The following is a 17,311-nucleotide window of genomic DNA, read 5'->3' as shown; positions in this document are numbered from 1 at the left end:
TTTTTAGCTGAGCCATCCCGCCACCTGTTGGCAGCTCACGGCTGCTCAGCTCGGGCTGACTCGAACCGCTGTTGCTTAGAGCTCAAACTCTTGAGCGAGCTCTTAACCAACTGAGCCACTCAGCCGGCCCTGCGCCGGGAGATTCTTGAAGTCAGGCAGCTGCTGGTGAGGTTGTCTGTGGCAGCAGAGGCCCGCTGTTTCCTTTCTGTCCTGTTTTAAGACATGTGCAGAGGGACTCTGGGCTTCCCACATGTCTCCATACACCGCGGTCAGCCTGCAGATCCTGGATGGGGAACCCGCACATCAGATGAGTGGCTCTTGGAAATGAGTCTCTAGGCCATGAAATGTTCTCGATAGAGTCGCTGAGCCCGGGGCCGGGCCCGGCTGTCAGCAGCCTGTCAGACTCGGGTTCTGCCCTCTTGGTGGGCTCACCGTGGCAGAGGAGAAAGGACGTGGACATAAACAGTGGCAGCCTGGAGCTTTAACGATGGCGATTGCGGCCAGAGACAGACAGACAGACAGACAGACAGAGGGAGAGAAGAACCCAGACGAGACAGGAGGCGGTGGTGCCAGTGGGCGGTGGGGTGATGTCGAATCAGGGGAAGTCCAGAAATGAAAACTGGGGCAAGGAGTCACATACACTGTGAAATGAGATTAGAAAGAAAGGGGGGTCACAGCCAGTTTACAGAATTGTCAGTGCCAAATTCCTGACTTTGAACTTTGTCGGTTAATAAGCAACGAGGAGTGACTGCTGTATATGCCATTTCTTTATAACGTGAGAGCTGACTTTTGAAACATACGTACATATACATAGCACAGTAATGGGGGTGCACGGTTGTGGGGTGGAAACCTTTGAGAACCACCATTTTATGAGGTCTTGACGATGAACAAGAATTTAAAATTATACCTGTGTAGGCTGCAAGAAAGTGCAGAGTAGATATTCGAACCCTCTCCTTGTACAAATGAAGAAACTGAGGCTGTGGAGGGGAAATAGCTAACTCGAGGTTCCACATCCCGTAAATGGCAGAGCCTGCTCCCTGGCACCCGTCTGCTCAGAACAGGACCAGCCCCTTCCCTTGTACTGACGACCCAAACCTGTGCCCTGGACCGTGGCTCTACCAAGTGAATCGGTGTGTGCGAGAGTGTTCTTGGTCCTGGTTAGTTCAGGAACTGCTGGGCTGAACACATTTCAACAGATTTTTTTTTTGCAGGACTTCTCAGGGCCTTTAAGGGGCCATTGTCTGTCAAGAGTCTAGAATGGGAATTGCAGTTTCACAAGTTTTTGGTCACAAAATTCCTCTCTACCCACCTGCTACCCTCCTGGGGCCCCCCCCACACACACACAGAGCACCTCAGGACAAAGTGGCAGCACATGAGTGAAAATCACTCTTTTTTTGTGTTTTTCCTTTCGTGATTTTTCCCTTAATGCTTTTGATAGTGTCATGAGGGCATATGCCCAGTGGGAAAATGTCCCTCTTGTTAAAAAAAAAAAAAATGTCCGGAACTTCTAGACCAGGGCTGGCTACAGAGCATTTGACACGTGGCTGACCCAAATTAGGCTAGTCCAGAGGTATAAATACACATCTGGTTTCCGGGACTTAGTATGAAAAAATTATGAATTATTTTAATACTAATTACATGTTGAAATCATAGTATTTGGGATATAGTCTGTTAAATAAAATGTTACCCAAATTACATATGTGAATCCCAACAATATTTTTTGTATATATAGACAAGATGGTTGTAAAATTTATATGGAAAGGCACAGGAACTAGAATGGCTACAAGCTTTTTGAAAAAGAGGAATAAAGCGGGGGGAACACTCTACCCAATTTTAAGGCTTACTATAAAGCAATGGCCGTCAAGACGATTGATTGATCTCCACCAAATGTGGTGTTGGCAGAGGGACAGACACAGAGATCCGCGGAACAGAAGGGGTGACCCAGAAATAGACCCATACAAACGTGGCCAGCAGGTTTTGGACAAAGGTGCAAAAGCAGTTCGATGTTGTTGACACATTTGGACACCTATTGGCAAAAAAAAAATGAACTTGGACCTCAACCTCACAGCTTATATAAAAATTAACTCAAATTGGATGCTAGACTTAAATGTAAAACATATAAGTCTTTTTCAAGAAATACAGGAGAAAATCGTAGGGATCTAGGGCTTAGACATGACATCAGAAGCGTGACCCATACAAGGAAGAATCGAGTTCACTTCACCAAAAGGAAAACCCTTTGGTTTCCCAAGTGTCCCTGTTCAGAGGATGAGGAGACGAGCTGTAAGCGGGGAGAAAATATTTGCGAATCACCACTTGACAAAGGATCCAAATGTATAAGGAACTTTCAAAACACAATAGCCAAAAAACCAGACAGTCCAACTAGGAAATGGGCAAATGACAGAAAGAGACATTTTGACTCTTTTGACTGTCGTCATGACTGAAGAGGATACACATGGCAAAAAAGCACATGAAAAGGTGTTCAACGCGATTAGCCATCAGGGAAACACAAAAGTCAGCCACAGTGAGAGGCTACCACCCATATGTGAGAATGGCGAAAATGAAAAATAGTGAACCCGGTGCTGGTGGGAGGGGGAGAAATTGTCAGCGCGGCAGTTTCTTAAAAATCTAAACGCCCACTTACCGTGTGTGTGTGTGATGTGTGGGTGAGTCAGCGACCCCATGAATGAGTGCCGTCCGCTACGTCCCACCCTCAGCAGCTCCTGTGGATGCGCGCCTCTGGCTTCTGTACGGAGCCAGCACGTCTCACAGGTGGGCTTCCTCTTTTCCTCCAGTTTCTCCCAGCATCCACTTAACACATGACCCAAGGGCTGCACTTCGGGGCATTTATCCCAGAGAAATGACAACTCATGTCCGCAAAAAAAACCTATCCACAAGTGTTCATAGCAGCTTTATTTATAGTAGACAAAAATGGGGGCAGATCCAAGTGTCGCTCAGTGAGTGGATGGCTCCGCCACCTGCAGTACACTTGTGCCGTGGACTGTTATACAGCAATAAAAAGGAACGAACTGTTGCTACACGGAATGACCTGGATGGATTGCAAGGGCATTATGCTGAGTGGAAAAAAGCCAGTCGCCAAAGGTCACATGCGGTATGATTCCATTTATACGATAGGCTTGAAATGACAAAAAAATTATAGAGATGGAGTTGGGGATGGTAGGGGAGACGGGCGGTGACAAACAGGGACATGGGAGTGGGGTCTTCTTAGTGACGGAACAGCCCTGAATCTTGATTGCAGGGGTGGTTGCATGAATCCACACCTGTGATAAAATGACATAGAGCTACGGGCACGTGCCTGTGCCAAGGTCAATTTCCTGGTTTGGGCAGCGTGCTGTGTTCCGTAAGAGTTTTGATATTATACATAACTTGGGGAAAACGGAGTGAAGAATACACCAGACTTCTCTGTGCTATTTTTGAAGCTTCCTGTGATCTAGAATATTTCAAAACTTAACAACAGCCAAAACATATAGCATGTGTGGCTCACCTCACATTTCCCTTGGAAAGTGCTGCTTTGGGTGCTGAAAAGGCTTTGGAAAGCCCTCCGGGCCAGTAATAGACTCTCAGGACGTCAGCCTTCACTGTCCCGCCCCTTACCTGTCCCCCTCTTTCTTGTAAGTGGCCAGGGGACTGCCATGGAAGGCCCAGTCAGGTTAACAAGTGAGAGCTCACCTTCATTTCACACTTACGTCACCAACCTCCCTGAAAACTCCTTTTTCTTAGAGTTATTTTTAGCAACCTGTGTTTTAAAATTGTGACGTTTTCATTTCCCAGTGTTTCAAAGCTGATTACTTTTTCTAGAGACCAGCCTTTGCGGATCATGTTAAAAAATAATCTTTTACCACCTCACATCCATTAAGGTGGCTACTATTTAAAAATAATAATAACAAGTGCTGGTGAGGATGTGGAGAAATTGGAACCCTTGTGCCCTTTAGTGAGAATGTTAAATGGTGCGGCTGCCTGAAAAACAGTGTGGTGGTTCCTCAGAAAATTAAGCATAGAATTACCATCTGATCCAGCAATTTCACCCAAAGCACATGCCCAAAGGAATTGAAAACAGGGTTTCAAAGAGGTGTTTGCACACCCACGTTCATTGCAGCATTATTCACAACAGCCAAGAGGAGGAGGCAACCCAGTGTCTATCGAAGGGGGCATGGCTAAGCGAAATGTCATCTGTCCACACAGTGGAATATTATTCAGCCTTAAAGAGGAGGGACCTTCTGACACAGGCTGCGACATGGATGAGGCCGGAGGACACTGTGCCCAGTGGAATAAGCCGGTGACAAAAGGACAATTGTAATGTGATTCCACCCATGTGAGGGACTCGAGTCGTCCAACTCATAGACGTTACGTCTCCGTCCTGCGGCTGTTGAGTGGGCCTGCGCGCCCTTCCCTTGAATCCCCGCGATCCTTTGCACAGACCCGTTTCCTCCCCAGGAACTGAGTGAGTCGGTCTGTGCAGGAGTAAAGGGCTGCTCGCCTGATTCTGTTCTGTCAGGTCAGTGCTCTGTGAGCAGCAGACTAGAACTCCAAGTGGCTGGTGTTCTGTGAAAACCCTGTTTGTAAGAAATTTGCGCAGAACTCGAAATATCTGATGAGGTTTCTGGGCTTGGCCAGCTGAGGGTGGCATCTTCCGTACCTCAGTTCTGGATGATGAACGTGGGCAGTGTAGAAAGGAGCCTGGCCCCTTACCACCTGCCTGAGGGCTGGGCTGGGGCACCGCGCCTACTGTGCCCACCTCCCCCATCGCCGGAGGGATGGCACGGGTGTGGCGCTCTCCTGCAGCCGCTCCCGCCCCAGCGGTGTGACCGACTGAACCTGGTGGCGCCCACCTGCCTGGTAACCACAGGGAAGCCAGTGCATGTTGTTCTAGGTCTTTCCCGCTTTGTTGAAGGCATGGGCTTTCCCTGGGGGGCGGAAGCCTTCCCTGGCTTTTCCCCAGAACCGGAAGATGAGGACACATTTTTTGGACCAAACCTGAGTGCTACCAGCAGCCCTCCCAGTGTCCCCCCAGCAGGCCCTGACTTGCCCCCGTCCTGCAGGGCTTGTGGAAGGTTCTGTCCTGCCGCCCCCAATAAAGCAGTCCTTCAGCACAGCCTGGCTGTGGTGGGTGTCCTGGGAATACCTGGGCAAGACAGGGACATTTGTCTTGTTTGAGCTGATAAAATATTCTCAAGGGTGCCAGAGCTTTCCTGAAAAGCTGCCCTTTCCTGTAACAGCATTATCGATTTGCAAGATTTCTTAACTAGCACAAATGTTCTGTTTAAACTTTCTTTCATGCTTGTGTAGCTGGAAACCCTTAAACAGGCTTAGTGTCCAAGGGAGGGAAGATGGGAGCCCTGTGAAACAAGGACAAGCCACTGCCGCCTCCGCCTTTCCGGGAGGCCACACAGGAGAAGGACCTCAGCCCCAGGCCTGGCCTGCATGGGGGCAGGACCACGTGGGGCCGCTGTCCAACTCCTGGGCCGTGGGAGGTACCTAGCAGGTGCTGGGTAAATATTGAGAAAGTGCTATAAGCACTTAAGATCACTCTTTACTTGGTGGTTAAGAAACACGTAAAATTTATCGTCCCGGTCTCACTGCTAATCTAACCAAACTTTTTGACTTGGCATACATTATGCCAGTGAAGGATTTGGAACTTTTCAATCAACTCTTTATTATGTGGAGATACAGAGCGAGTCCAGCCCAAAGATATTGGGGCTCTGCTGTACGTGGAGTGTTATGTACAAAGTACACAAGAATTGGAGCACACCGGAGGCGGCTGAGGCTGGTATCACATCCGCGTGCCCTGTGCCTGGCTGCGCAGATGCTGAGCGTGTACTGATGGCCCCGCCTTACGGCTCTCCGGGTCCGGTGGGGAAAGAGACACCAGATAAACAACACACACAGATGATCACAGTGGTGAAAGCTGCAGTGAGGAAAATTACAGGGTGCTCCCAGGAAGTGTTACAAAGGCCCTAATTTGGACAGGTGGATCCGAAAACTCTCCCCAAAGAAGTGACAGTTGAGCTAGGACGAGAAGAATGAGTAGACGTCAGCCAGCGGCAGAGCTGGGGAGAGGTTCCAGGCACAGGGAATGGCATGTGGGAGTGCTGGAGGCAGGAAGGGGCTGGGGACGAAGTCCGCCATGGCCCGAGAGGGAGGTGGGCAGAGGATGCTGGTGAGTTTGGATTTGGTCCCAGGGACAGTGGGGAGCCATTAAGTTTCAGGCTGGCATTGGGTCCATGCTCTAGAACAGCGGTTCTCAACCTTTGGGGTCGAACCACCCTTTCACAGGCGTCGACTAAGACCATCGAAAAACAAAAATATATTTACATTACGATTCATAACAGTAGCAAAATTACAGTTATAGAGTAGCCACAAAAATAATTTTATGGTTGGGGGGTCACCACAACATGAGGAACTGTATTAAGGGGTCGCGGCGTTAGGAAGGTGGAGAACCGCTGCTCTAGAAGAACCCGTGTGTGGTGTGAAAAATGAGCAGGCCGGTGAGGGCAGAGCAGGCAGAGCCATCCAGAGGCCCTTGCACCTGCCGGGTGGGAGGAGGTGGGCATGGCCAAGGGAGGTAGCAGAGGCTGTGGGGAAAACATGCCCAGGTTATTGACCCTTGGCACTTTAAGGGCAAATTGGTGACCTCGTCTCTCTGCTTCGTTTCCTTGTGGCTAATTCATTCCACCATCGTGAAGTTTTCCACACGATTCTCTCTCTGCTGATGGAAACGTGTGCCTGGCAAATCCGAGTTTTCATCAGGACAGTGCATTGTCTGTGTGTCCTCCTTCCAGCTCCTGGGGACAGGGGTGCGGTGTGGCACGAGCCTTCAGGAAGGGCCGGCCTGCGTCCTCTCCTAGCAGCTCACATCACAGGGGCTCGGACAAGAAGCGGGCGCAGGAGGGATGTGCTGGGTTAGCTTAACTGGGGACGGAGCAGGAGCGAGGAGGAAGGGTTATTTAGTGGCACACACTGGGTATATCGCACTTTGTGTTCCCCGCGAAACTGCATGAGGTGGGCATTTTTATTTTCATTTTATAGGTCAGGAATCTGAGGCCCCAGAATTAACATGCCCAGGTCACCCCACAAATATGCCGGGGGAGCCTAAGCTCAGCTGCCCGCTGTGGAGATGCTTCTTGAGCTGCACCTCCAAGGACAGTTAGGAGATAGAAGTGACTGGATCTGACAAAGGTTTTGTGGAGAGCAGGCAGGCTCTCCTCCCTGATGTCACGGTCACTTTAGTCCCACGAGAACCGAGTGCTCGCTGGGTGCTGGGCACCGGTTAGCAGCTGAAGAAAAGTGGAGGTTGCGCAAGACATGGTTGCCTTGGAGGAATGCACAGCCTAATGAGGGAGGAAGAAGAAAAAAGAAGTGACAATGTGAAAAGTGGCTTTTAAAAAATGGGGATATATTTATTTTACAAATGGAAACCGATGGCTAATATAAAAAGAGGAATGTCTGACTTGATGAAGACTTCCTAATCTAGAGACCATTCAAATCAATTGCTGTTATTAAAAAACAACATTATTTTAGGTGAGAATATGTTTCGAGGCCCCCAGCCCCATCCCACAGTACAGGGGACTCACTGCTTGTTGTCCTAAGTCACAGGCTCGGGAGGGCAGCGGGAGCGGGGGCCTTTAGCAGGAACTGTCTTTAGAAACAGCTTTGGCAAAGAGCTCCTTGTTAACACCGCTGTCTGTCCTGACAGGTGTCAGAGATGGCCGAAGACGGCAGCGAGGAGATCATGTTCATCTGTAAGTGGCCCGTGTGTGTCCCCCAGTGCAGACGGCATGGCACGTGCTGCCTGCGTAAAGCCACGTCCACATTTTGTGTTTATAATACGGAAGATATGATACACTGTTTCTCTCTACATTAAGATCGTTTTACTTGCTTTTAAGAAACGCTGTGTATTACGTGAGCAACGTGCTGCAGGGGTGTGGTTTTAAAAGGCTGGTCTTCCTCAGGACTTCCGGCAACGGGCACTCCGCAAGGGTTCAGAGATCTATGATATGTTAGGTTTATGGCAAACAGGTGGAATGGGCGCATTTTCATTTACTGGCATTCCTTGGGAAGATCTCATTCTTTGTCGCCATAGAAGTGACTCTGCATGCTTTGAAATGTGCCGTAGAGCTGGCTCTTTTTCTTGGGGGCATGTCCTGTGTTTGCTCTGTTTTATATTTGTGGGGAGCCCTGTTGGTCACTCCCCTCAGATGGGGACTCTGTGTTTCCTGGGCTTGGAGCTGTGTGACATCCTTTGGGTGTCCCCCTCCCTGCATGCATCCCCTCTGACGGTCTGATGTCTGTTTGCAGGGTGTGAAGACTGCAGCCAGTACCACGACTCCGAGTGTCCTGAGCTGGGCCCTGTGGTCATGGTCAAAGACTCCTTTGTGTTGAGCAGGGCAAGGTGAGTGGCCACCCTGAGCCGTTTCTACAGTCCTGCCCGTCTGACAGGATTGACTGCATGTCAAGAGCAGGCAGAGCCTGGGGTCCTGTCCGTGCCCCAGGGAATGGAGTGGCCTGCTGCCGGGAGGAGCCCAGACATGTTTCAGAGGGCATGTCTTGTATCCGCTCGTGATTTTAGGAGCCAAGCTGACACCCAGCGCGGCCGCTGCGGAGGGGCCGGGGGCTGGGCTGGCTTACGGGTGGAGGCGCGACGACCGAGTTGTGTGCCAGCCGTCATGGTTTCCCCCGTGGCCCGAGTCGAGGCCTGCTGTCTGACACGTGCCCACTGTGGGCAAGGTGGGCTGGGGTAGGGGTGCAGCAGTGAGTGGGGGTAACAAGACAAAGCCATGGAAGCTTCTGGAAAAGCACCCACAGATCTAGTGAGGAGGCTCAGTGGCTCCGCCATTCCGTGTGTCCCTGTGGGGCTGTGCCCCCTGGTGGCCTGAGCAAAGGCTGCATGACTGCTGCCTCCCAGCCCGGGTCGGAAGCGTTATGGCTGTTTGAACTTGGAGAAGGCATTCCCCTCTCCACACCCCAGTTGCCTCATTAGTGAAGAGCAGAGGATAACAGTACCCCTAAAAGTCATGGTCATTATATATCCCGTGTTTGGCACACGGAGGCCCTAAAAATGATCGTATTTCCCCATGTATAAGACGCACCCTTTTTCAAAAAATTTGGGGTCTAAAAATTTGCATCTTATGCAGTGGTTGTAGATTTCAAATGCCATAGATGGAACTGAGGACGAGGCAATATATGAAGACAGTGATTCGTCATCAGACACAGATGAGGACAAGCTCATGGTGGGGAGTTTTGACAGTGATGAGGAGTTGTATGAATTTTATAATGAATAAAACTTGAGTTCAGTAACTTTATGTAATACATTTTTTTTCAAATTTCGGGCCCTAAAATTAAGGAGCGTCTTATACATGGGGGAATACAGTATCTTACTGGTGGTGTTTCTAGACGCCTCCCAACTGGTTTCCCAGCCTCTATTTATTTACTTTTTCTCACTGTGACTTACCTTCTCAAAACACAGATTAATCTTTTTACCTAAAGCAGAGATCAGGTCAGCTCTCCACCAGACCTTCATTGGCTTCCTGTTGCCCACGAAACTCCCCTGGGAGCCATCCGCCCTGCAGTGGGACCCTCCGTGATGGGGTTCCAATGGCTGGCCGATGCCCTGCCTCATGCTGGGGTCCCAGCCCATGTGTCCCCTCCTCCAGCGCCCCACCCGTGACATTCTCCTACTTAACTTAAAAAGGGCCACGTCCTCCATGAACCCGGCCAGCCCAGCCGGGCACAGGCCCTTTCCTGGCCGTGGGAATGCCGTGGCTCTGTCTTCCCTGTGGAATTTCCGCGTGGCACCTCCTCGCGGAGCCCTCTGTAGCCCTCCCGCCCCACCTGGACTGCGTCTCCGTGGGCGAAAGCAGCCATCTGCTTGTCTCTGTCGGTTGGCCCGTGGCACCCCGCCCCAGCGTAGGCTCTGTGTGGGCTCTGTCATGGGTGGAGATAGTAAGTGCGTCCTTTAGTCAAACGCCACTATCGTGTGCCCTGGGTGGTTGGTGAGAGAGAGCGTTTCACTTAGCTTAACCTTCTGTCCCCTGGGGTGAGTGGCTGCCCCCAGCTGGCCGGTGCTCAGGGCCTGAGAGTCTCTTGTTTGGTTCCATTTCTAGGTCGTCCCTTCCTTCCAACTTGGAGATCAGACGACTGGAAGATGGAGCCGAAGGCGTGTTTGCTGTAACTCAGCTTGTGAAGCGAACGCAGTTTGGTCCCTTCGAGTCGAGGCGAGTCGCCAAATGGGAGAAAGAGTCTGCCTTTCCACTGAAGGTAAAGGCCGTGTGGACGGCACGGAGGACCCCGGTGCTGTCACCTCCCTCCGTGAGTGCCGGCGGGTCGCAGATGTCCTGGGCACAGCTCTAAATGTTGGACCCCTTCCTAATTTCCAAGACAGTTTTCCCTCTTTTTAGTTTTTTATATCACAAGAGCATCCAAGTTAAGTTAGTAGTTTGTGATGCTCAACTTTGCAAAACACTAAAGAGAGTGCATTTAAAATGTGCGTAAGAGGAGACCCAAAATGCTGCCTCACTTCTGCTGCGACCAAGGCTGATGGTGCTGGTGTAGGTGGTGGGCAGTTCCCTGGGTTTGCAGCAGGGTGTCAGCACAGCTACTGCCCCCGCCCCCTCACCCCACCCCACCCCATGCAGAGCAAATGCTACTTTGCAAAGCTCTTTTAGAAGAAGGGTGTTTTGCTTAGGCACCAATGAGACACTGGTACAAAGTTTGGCAGCTCAGGAAGGCACATCAGACGGAATGGACAGCTTTTATGTGAAATCGATGAAGACAAAACGGATGTGAGTTGCAGGGTGGGTTCAGAATATGGAAAGTAAGCCCCAGGGGAGCCCCATGAGGCCACGGTTCTGTCGCCGTGCCCAGCATAGCACCAGACCCAGAGCAGGCCCCCCAAAGCACCTGTGAAATAAGCAAATGAGGAACCGTGCTGGTCCGCCCCAGTTAGGCACGGAGGTGAGCTTTTCTTAGAGACCCTTAACAGAGAGCCACATTTCCGGACAGAGGGGAAATAGATAACTTCAGGGTTTTGGCCTTTGGAAAGGTGAGCTGACAAAGCACATTCAGCAAGAGGAGGAAAAGGAAAGGCATTTGATTTTCTTGTAAGAAAAGAGAGAAGGGAAGGCAAGAAGGCTGTTTGTCGTGAAGGAGTGGTGTGAAGAGGCCTGAGGCTGCGTCCTAGAAAGTCTGTTGGGACCCAGGCCGCACGATGGGCACAGTCGCTGTGGCCGAGGCCCTTTCAACAAGCCCTCTGTGCCCGTCCTGGTTTCCTTCAGTGACTCAGCTCTGAAGCTCTCTGTCTGGCATGAGCTGTTTTCAGCACAGGCTCAGCATTGAGCACCTGTGTGCCGGGGGCAGCCTCCTGCCCACAAGAGGGAGGGCGGGGGCCCCCTTGGGCACACCCCCACCCCAGCTGGGGATCGTTAGGCACCTGGTGGCCCCCCTGCCCTCTCCCATAGCTGCCAAGGGCTCCATCCTGAGAGGGGGGCCTTCAGCTCATTTGCAGTGGGGAACCCCTACAGGAAAAGCCCAGGATATAGGAAAGATTTCTTCCTCCAGTGGGAAGTAACGATTGCAGCAGAAAACAGAACCCTCTGCACTTGCATGGCTGCTTTGAACTTCAAAGTATTTAAGCTTCTCCCCTGCTCCCTGCCTGCATTTAATCCATAAGCCCCAGTGCTGTGTTACACGTGAGGGCACACCTTACAGAGACCAGAAAACTCTGCTGAAGTCACGGAGCACACTTGGAACAGAGCTGGGAGAAGAATTCAGGTGTGCTGATGCCCACCTGGGCCCTGCCTAGAACTCAGGTGTCGAGCTCAGGTGTCCCAGTTCCCAACTGGGTCATGTGTAGAACTCAGGCACTCAGTGACCCCTGGAACAGTTGTCAAACTCAGATGTCCCAGTTCCCATCTGGGCATGCATAGAACTCAGGTGACTCTATGACACCTGGAGCAGGTGTAGAGCTCAGGTGTCCCAATTGCACCCTGAGCCATGCGTAGAACTCAGGTCCCGATGACCCCTGGCCCTTATGTTATGTTTATTGCTCGCCTTTACCTGTGACCAGCCTGACCTAAGACCCTCCAACCTCTAAACCCCTGAACAGGCCCCGTACGGAGCCTGATGTGGCCTCCGATGCGGCACTGCCTGGACCAGTGGCTCGGCCACTCTCCCCGCCCCCCACCCCCACACGCTGACACGCGGACTGCTGGGTGACCAGCTCCTCGCCCGCCTCTTGGCGGGCACGCTGCCCCTCAGGTGTTCCAGAAGGACGGGCACCCTGTGTGCTTCGACACCTCCAACGAGGACGACTGCAACTGGATGATGCTCGTGCGGCCGGCGGTGCAGCCCGAGCACCAGAACCTGACGGCCTACCAGCACGGGGATGACGTGTACTTCACCACCTCGCGGGACATCCCCCCCGGCACCGAGCTGCGCGTGTGGTACGCGGCCTTTTACGCCAAGAAGATGGACAAGCCCATGCTGAGGCAGGCGTGCTCCGGTGCCCACGGTATGTGGTGTGCCTCGCCAGAGGGCCTCGGGGTTCCTCAGCCGCATGCAGGACCTGGCGTTAGGGCGCAGCCGTGCCCGGGGAGCCGGCTTTGGGGAGGCAGAGAGGGGTGGTCCCGACCCCACAAGCCGGGTCTGTTGTTCTGCTTGTTGAATATCCAGGCTGATAGACAATTAGAAGAAGAGCTCCCCCTAAGCCAGACCCTCATTGGTGGGAAGTCGTGCCTCTCAGCTCTCCCAGCTAAAGCCCGCACTGGGACACAAGCTACCTACTCAGCCCTGCCCTCGGGGCTTCCACGCAGTAACTTCTGCCCAGTCCTCTGAGGTCGGGTACTGTCCGTGGTTTTGGGCAGAGGAAACGGAGCCCGGAGAGGGTAAGGAGCCCGCCCCAGCCGCAGTGCAGGACATGGAGGAGTCGGGCTGCAGGGCTGTGCTGCCCACTGTGCAGCCTCTTCCTGAATGTGGGGTGCGCGCGCGCCCGTGTGTGCATGCATGTGTGTATGTGTGCGCACGCGCACAGAAAGACCTAGTGAAAGTTGTGTGTGTGATTGGCCCAAACCTGACGTTCCTCTTAGGAAGAGCAAATCAAAGTGCGCGTCCTGCTGTTCGGGGTCTGGGCGTCACTTTGTGAAGGGGACCCACTGAACTGAAATCTTTGCTGCCTGTGGGTCCCGGTGGTGCAGGGCCTCTCACAGAACCCTGAGAGACCCCGAGAAGTTGCTGGCGCTGGACATCCTTGACCTCTCGGAGCAGCACTCTCCTGTGCTCCCCCCGATACTGAGAGGACAGATGTGTTCACTGTTGCCAAGAAGACTATTTGCTCTGATGCCTCCAAGCGATAGGACGCTGACAAGCAAATGGTTTCCTTTTTATCATGAACACAGTGTGATACGAAACAGCTCTGGAGTGAAAGCCTTCGCAGGTTTGGAAGGTTCTGTCTGTCCTGTGTGCTCACGTGGTTGAGGTTTGTGAGCTGTCCTGGGTGGCACACCCAGCAGCGTGTGAGGGGAGGACCCCGTGAGGCTGCCCAAATGACAGAAATGGATTGTCTCCCGGTCTGGAGGCTGCAAGTCTGAGATCAGTGTCCGCAGGGCTGGTTCCTCTGGGGGCTCCAAGGGAGACTCCTTCGCAGGCCTCTATTCCGGCTTTCGGTGTTGCTGGCAGCCCTCGGCCTTCCTTGGCCAGCGGCTGCGTCACTCCGATCCCTGGCTGAGTCTTCACGTGCCTTCCCCCCCCCTCCCCCGTGTCTGTTCTCTCCGTATAAGGACACCAGTTATTGGAGTGAGGGCCCACCTGAATCCAGCCTGACCTTGTCTTACCTGGTAACACCCACAGAGACCCTATCCAAAGCTTCCAGGCAGACCCGAATGGCAGGGGGCCACTCTTAACCCACTGCAGGCTGGGAGGGGGCCGCTGGAGTGGGGAACCCACTGGGATGACCTGTACTCCAGGTCTGGTGGCAGCTGGACAGTAACGGAAGCTTGGCAGTGGTGGGTTGCCCCCTTCACAGAGATATTCCCAGGGGAAGACGGGCTTCATGGAGTCCTCTTATTTTGATAGTGAAGCAAACAGAATTTGGGGAGACTGATGGCTTTTTGCCAGGCCGCTCCGAGCCCCACCCTCTAGGATTTGCAGTGGGCCTGGCCCCGAGGGAGGCACCTGCAGCGTCACCTCACTGGGTCAGGAGTCACTTCGCAGCATGAGCAGTCGGGCTCACCGGGCGCAGTCCAAGATCACCGCGCTCTTCCTGACCTGGTTTTCTCGTGTCCCCAATTCCTTACGGCCCAGGCAGCCGATGATGCTGTGTGCGCCCTGGGACCAGCCCGGACTGCACGATGGGATTTGGGGTGTTAGAGGCTGACCTTGTCAGTTGTGTCCTGGATGATGGCACAACCCTTACGTCTCTCAAGGCCAAAGACCAAGTAAAGGCTGGTGCCCCTGATCAGAGTCACAGTTCTGTTTGATTTTTACCTGCTGGAGAGCTTTTTGATCTGGAGCTGAGTTTGAGAGCATCTTGTTTTATTTTTTGTTGTTTTTCTTTCTATTTTTAGAAATTTTTTATTGGGGAACAGTGTATTTTTCCAGGACCCATCAGCTCCAAGTCAAGTAGTTGTCTTCAGTCTAGCTGTGGAGGCCGCAGCTCCTTGGCCCATGTGGGAATCAAACCGGCAACCTTGGTGTTACGAGCCTGCGCTCTAACCACCTGAACTAACCGGCTGCCCTGAGAGCGTAGATTTTAATGAAATCAGCCTGATACTGTATCGTCCAGTACAGCCGCCTCCCGGTTTCATCCGAACCTCTCTCATTCAGGAGTCCTAGGGCGACTGTGACGCCTCCCTCTTCTAGCCTCTGAGAACGGGAGGCTGTTAATCATTACCCGGGACAACCGCCTAAGTAGGAACACATGGTCACCCCCAAACAAGTTTTTCAATTAGGAAAACAATCAAGCAACTTAGATACTCCCAAGTTTTAGAATTCCTTTTTATGGTTTTCTGTTATGGGACCAGTGGCAAGCAAGCATTTCGTGCAAGCAAGAAGCTGTTGACGACTGTTAACTAGCTGGGTAGTTGGGCTCCTCATTTCTTTGCTCCCTGAGATGCTACCTGTTGAACGGCCCCTTACGCAGTAACGTCCGCCTCCATGCGCCAGGGCCACTTGGTAAAATAGTGACATAGCAGCTGCCCCAGGTCCCCCGACCCTGCGTCCCCCCACCCGGGCCCCCTGCCCAGCCCCTCTATGGAGCCCCTCCTTCCCGTGTCCCCAGAAGTCCCCTCCTGGCACAGCGAAGCTTCTGGAACCTGCTCCAGCCCTGCCCACCCTGAGTGCCTGGGCCCAGCGCAGCCTCCGTGTGGGCCGAACGTCTCACCCAGCTGAAGCCACGTGCCGGGAGCCCAGTACTGCCGGCTTCTCAGAAACCAGAGTAGGTAGCGTGACCTGTGAAGAGAGGCCTTGAAACACGAACGCTGGTCTTCTGGTTGGTTCTGATTGTCCAGACCCAGCAGGCAGGGAGATGGCTTCGGCTCTCCTCCTCAGTGAGGGGCCCCTGCCCGTCCCACCACTGACGGGGGCAGGAAGGAGGCCGTCACCACGCCTTGGGCCCGGTGTGCGTGGCGCAGAGCCCCGTGAAGGGGGCCTTCCCAGAATGCTCTAGAAGAGTTGTACTAGGAGCTGATGGACAAGCAGCAGTCTTCCCATAAGTCATTCAGAATTTTTCTCAGCGAGCTTCAGAGCTGCTAAGACTCACTAATTCTGTCTCTTTCAGATTCGCTTCAAGCAGGCATCTTTGTTGTAGAAATCAACTGATTTGCAGACAAAATATAGACAAAAGTTGGTTTTGACCTGAGGAGCAGTGACCCACTCCTTTCAAAAATTAATTGTTACTCTCTTTTTCCTGGTAGTGAACTGACTTTTCTAACCACATTTTTTTCTTGAGCTCACATTAAGGTTGATTTTCTGTCGACACAAACCTGGGCCTGTTGACAGATGAAGGACGCCCACGAGGTGTGATGGGTCTTAATGCGTGGTGTCCAGGACCAGCTGTCCGCATCGGATTTTCAGAATTTTCTAATGAAAAAAATATAAACACATTTCGTAACATTTGGGAAACTCTTTTAAATCACATAGAACATCACCATTTTCACTCAACGACTCTTGGCATTTTTGACTAGCTTTTTTAAAACCAGCCGTTGACATGTAGTTTTACATACTGTAAAACTTACTGATTTTAAGGGTACAGTTCAGAGAGCTTAGGTGTATACAGTTGTGTAAGCTCCCCCATGACCAAGACACAGAAGGCGCTCATCTCCCCGAAAGTTCCATCGTGTGGCTTTGCCCTCGGTGCCCCAGAAGCCAGCAGGCGCCTTTGTGCCTCTGTATGTTCGTTCTGCCAATCTGTTAAAAAGCTGTGAGCTTTTACACGGTTCTGGTTTGACTGTCTGCGCCATTTCATTGCTTTTCTTTACCTGCACACGTTTTACTCCCCACCCTGTTGTAAGCCTGCACCCTGTTAGAACTGTCTCTGTGGCGCCGTTTCATGGCTGTGGGGTTATATTTTGTGTAGACACTTCCTTCTTGTTGGATATGTGATTGGCAATCAAGCATTACCTGCTGGTTATTGGCTACTTTCTTATCCTTAAAAATTCTTAACCTTGTAAAGATAGTTTTTGCAACATGGAATACTGCCCTTGATGAGAGGACAATAGTCACAGCTAGTTCTTCTGGTCAGTCCTGATGCGCTGGCTTCGGAGCGCCAGGTGAAGAGAAGAGCTGCTCGTGTCAGGATGGTTTGACCTCGCGTTCGTGAGGTGGGGACCTCATTGCCGGAGGTAGCAGCTCAGCCAGAGTGGAAGAAGTCACCCTGATTCACAAGTGTCGGCTTCCCGTGAAGCCACACCTCATCCTCCTGTTCTGAAACTCCTGTGCAAGCGTGTTTTTCCTTCTTCAGAAAGCGAGTGAGAAACGGCCATTTGGCTCTGACCTATGTTCGTCCGGATCTGATATTCTTCAAGTAGCGCATCCCAGACAGCGAGTGCCGACAGCGGGGCTGGTTGGGAGGGGACAGCCCATCATAGTGCCCTGCTTCCGTGGCACTGGCTCCTGACAAACATTTCATATTGCATTTCCATTGTTTCCTTCATGTTACCGTAGGAGGACTCAGAAAGCTCATGCCCACAGTCGGAGCAGCAGCTGGCATCGTTTCTTCCATGCTTTGCAACCTTATTGCTAGTTTCTGACCCAGAAAGACATGTGCTTTTCCCCGGTCTCAATTCTGGGTGATTTCTTTAAGGAC

The 17,311-nt window shown here is 52.2% G+C and overlaps 1 protein-coding gene across 1 annotated transcript in view; it reads left to right on the top strand.

Annotated features, from left to right (window-relative positions):
* PRDM15 (PR/SET domain 15) overlaps positions 1 to 17,311 on the top strand; it is a 76,231-nt gene that overhangs the window by 8,124 nt on the left and 50,796 nt on the right. Inside the window, exons 2-5 of the mRNA XM_019666000.1 lie at positions 7,712 to 7,757; positions 8,314 to 8,407; positions 10,119 to 10,272; positions 12,271 to 12,523. Coding sequence (XP_019521545.1) covers positions 7,712 to 7,757; positions 8,314 to 8,407; positions 10,119 to 10,272; positions 12,271 to 12,523 — 547 coding nt within the window. The remainder of the gene's footprint in view (positions 1 to 7,711; positions 7,758 to 8,313; positions 8,408 to 10,118; positions 10,273 to 12,270; positions 12,524 to 17,311) is intronic.

The sequence above is a fragment of the Hipposideros armiger genome, unplaced genomic scaffold (assembly GCF_001890085.2).
Source record: "Hipposideros armiger isolate ML-2016 unplaced genomic scaffold, ASM189008v1 scaffold_458, whole genome shotgun sequence".
NCBI classification, from domain to species: domain Eukaryota; kingdom Metazoa; phylum Chordata; class Mammalia; order Chiroptera; family Hipposideridae; genus Hipposideros; species Hipposideros armiger.
The sequence above is the reverse complement of the archived record's forward strand: the minus strand, read 5'-3'. Positions and strand labels throughout refer to the sequence as shown.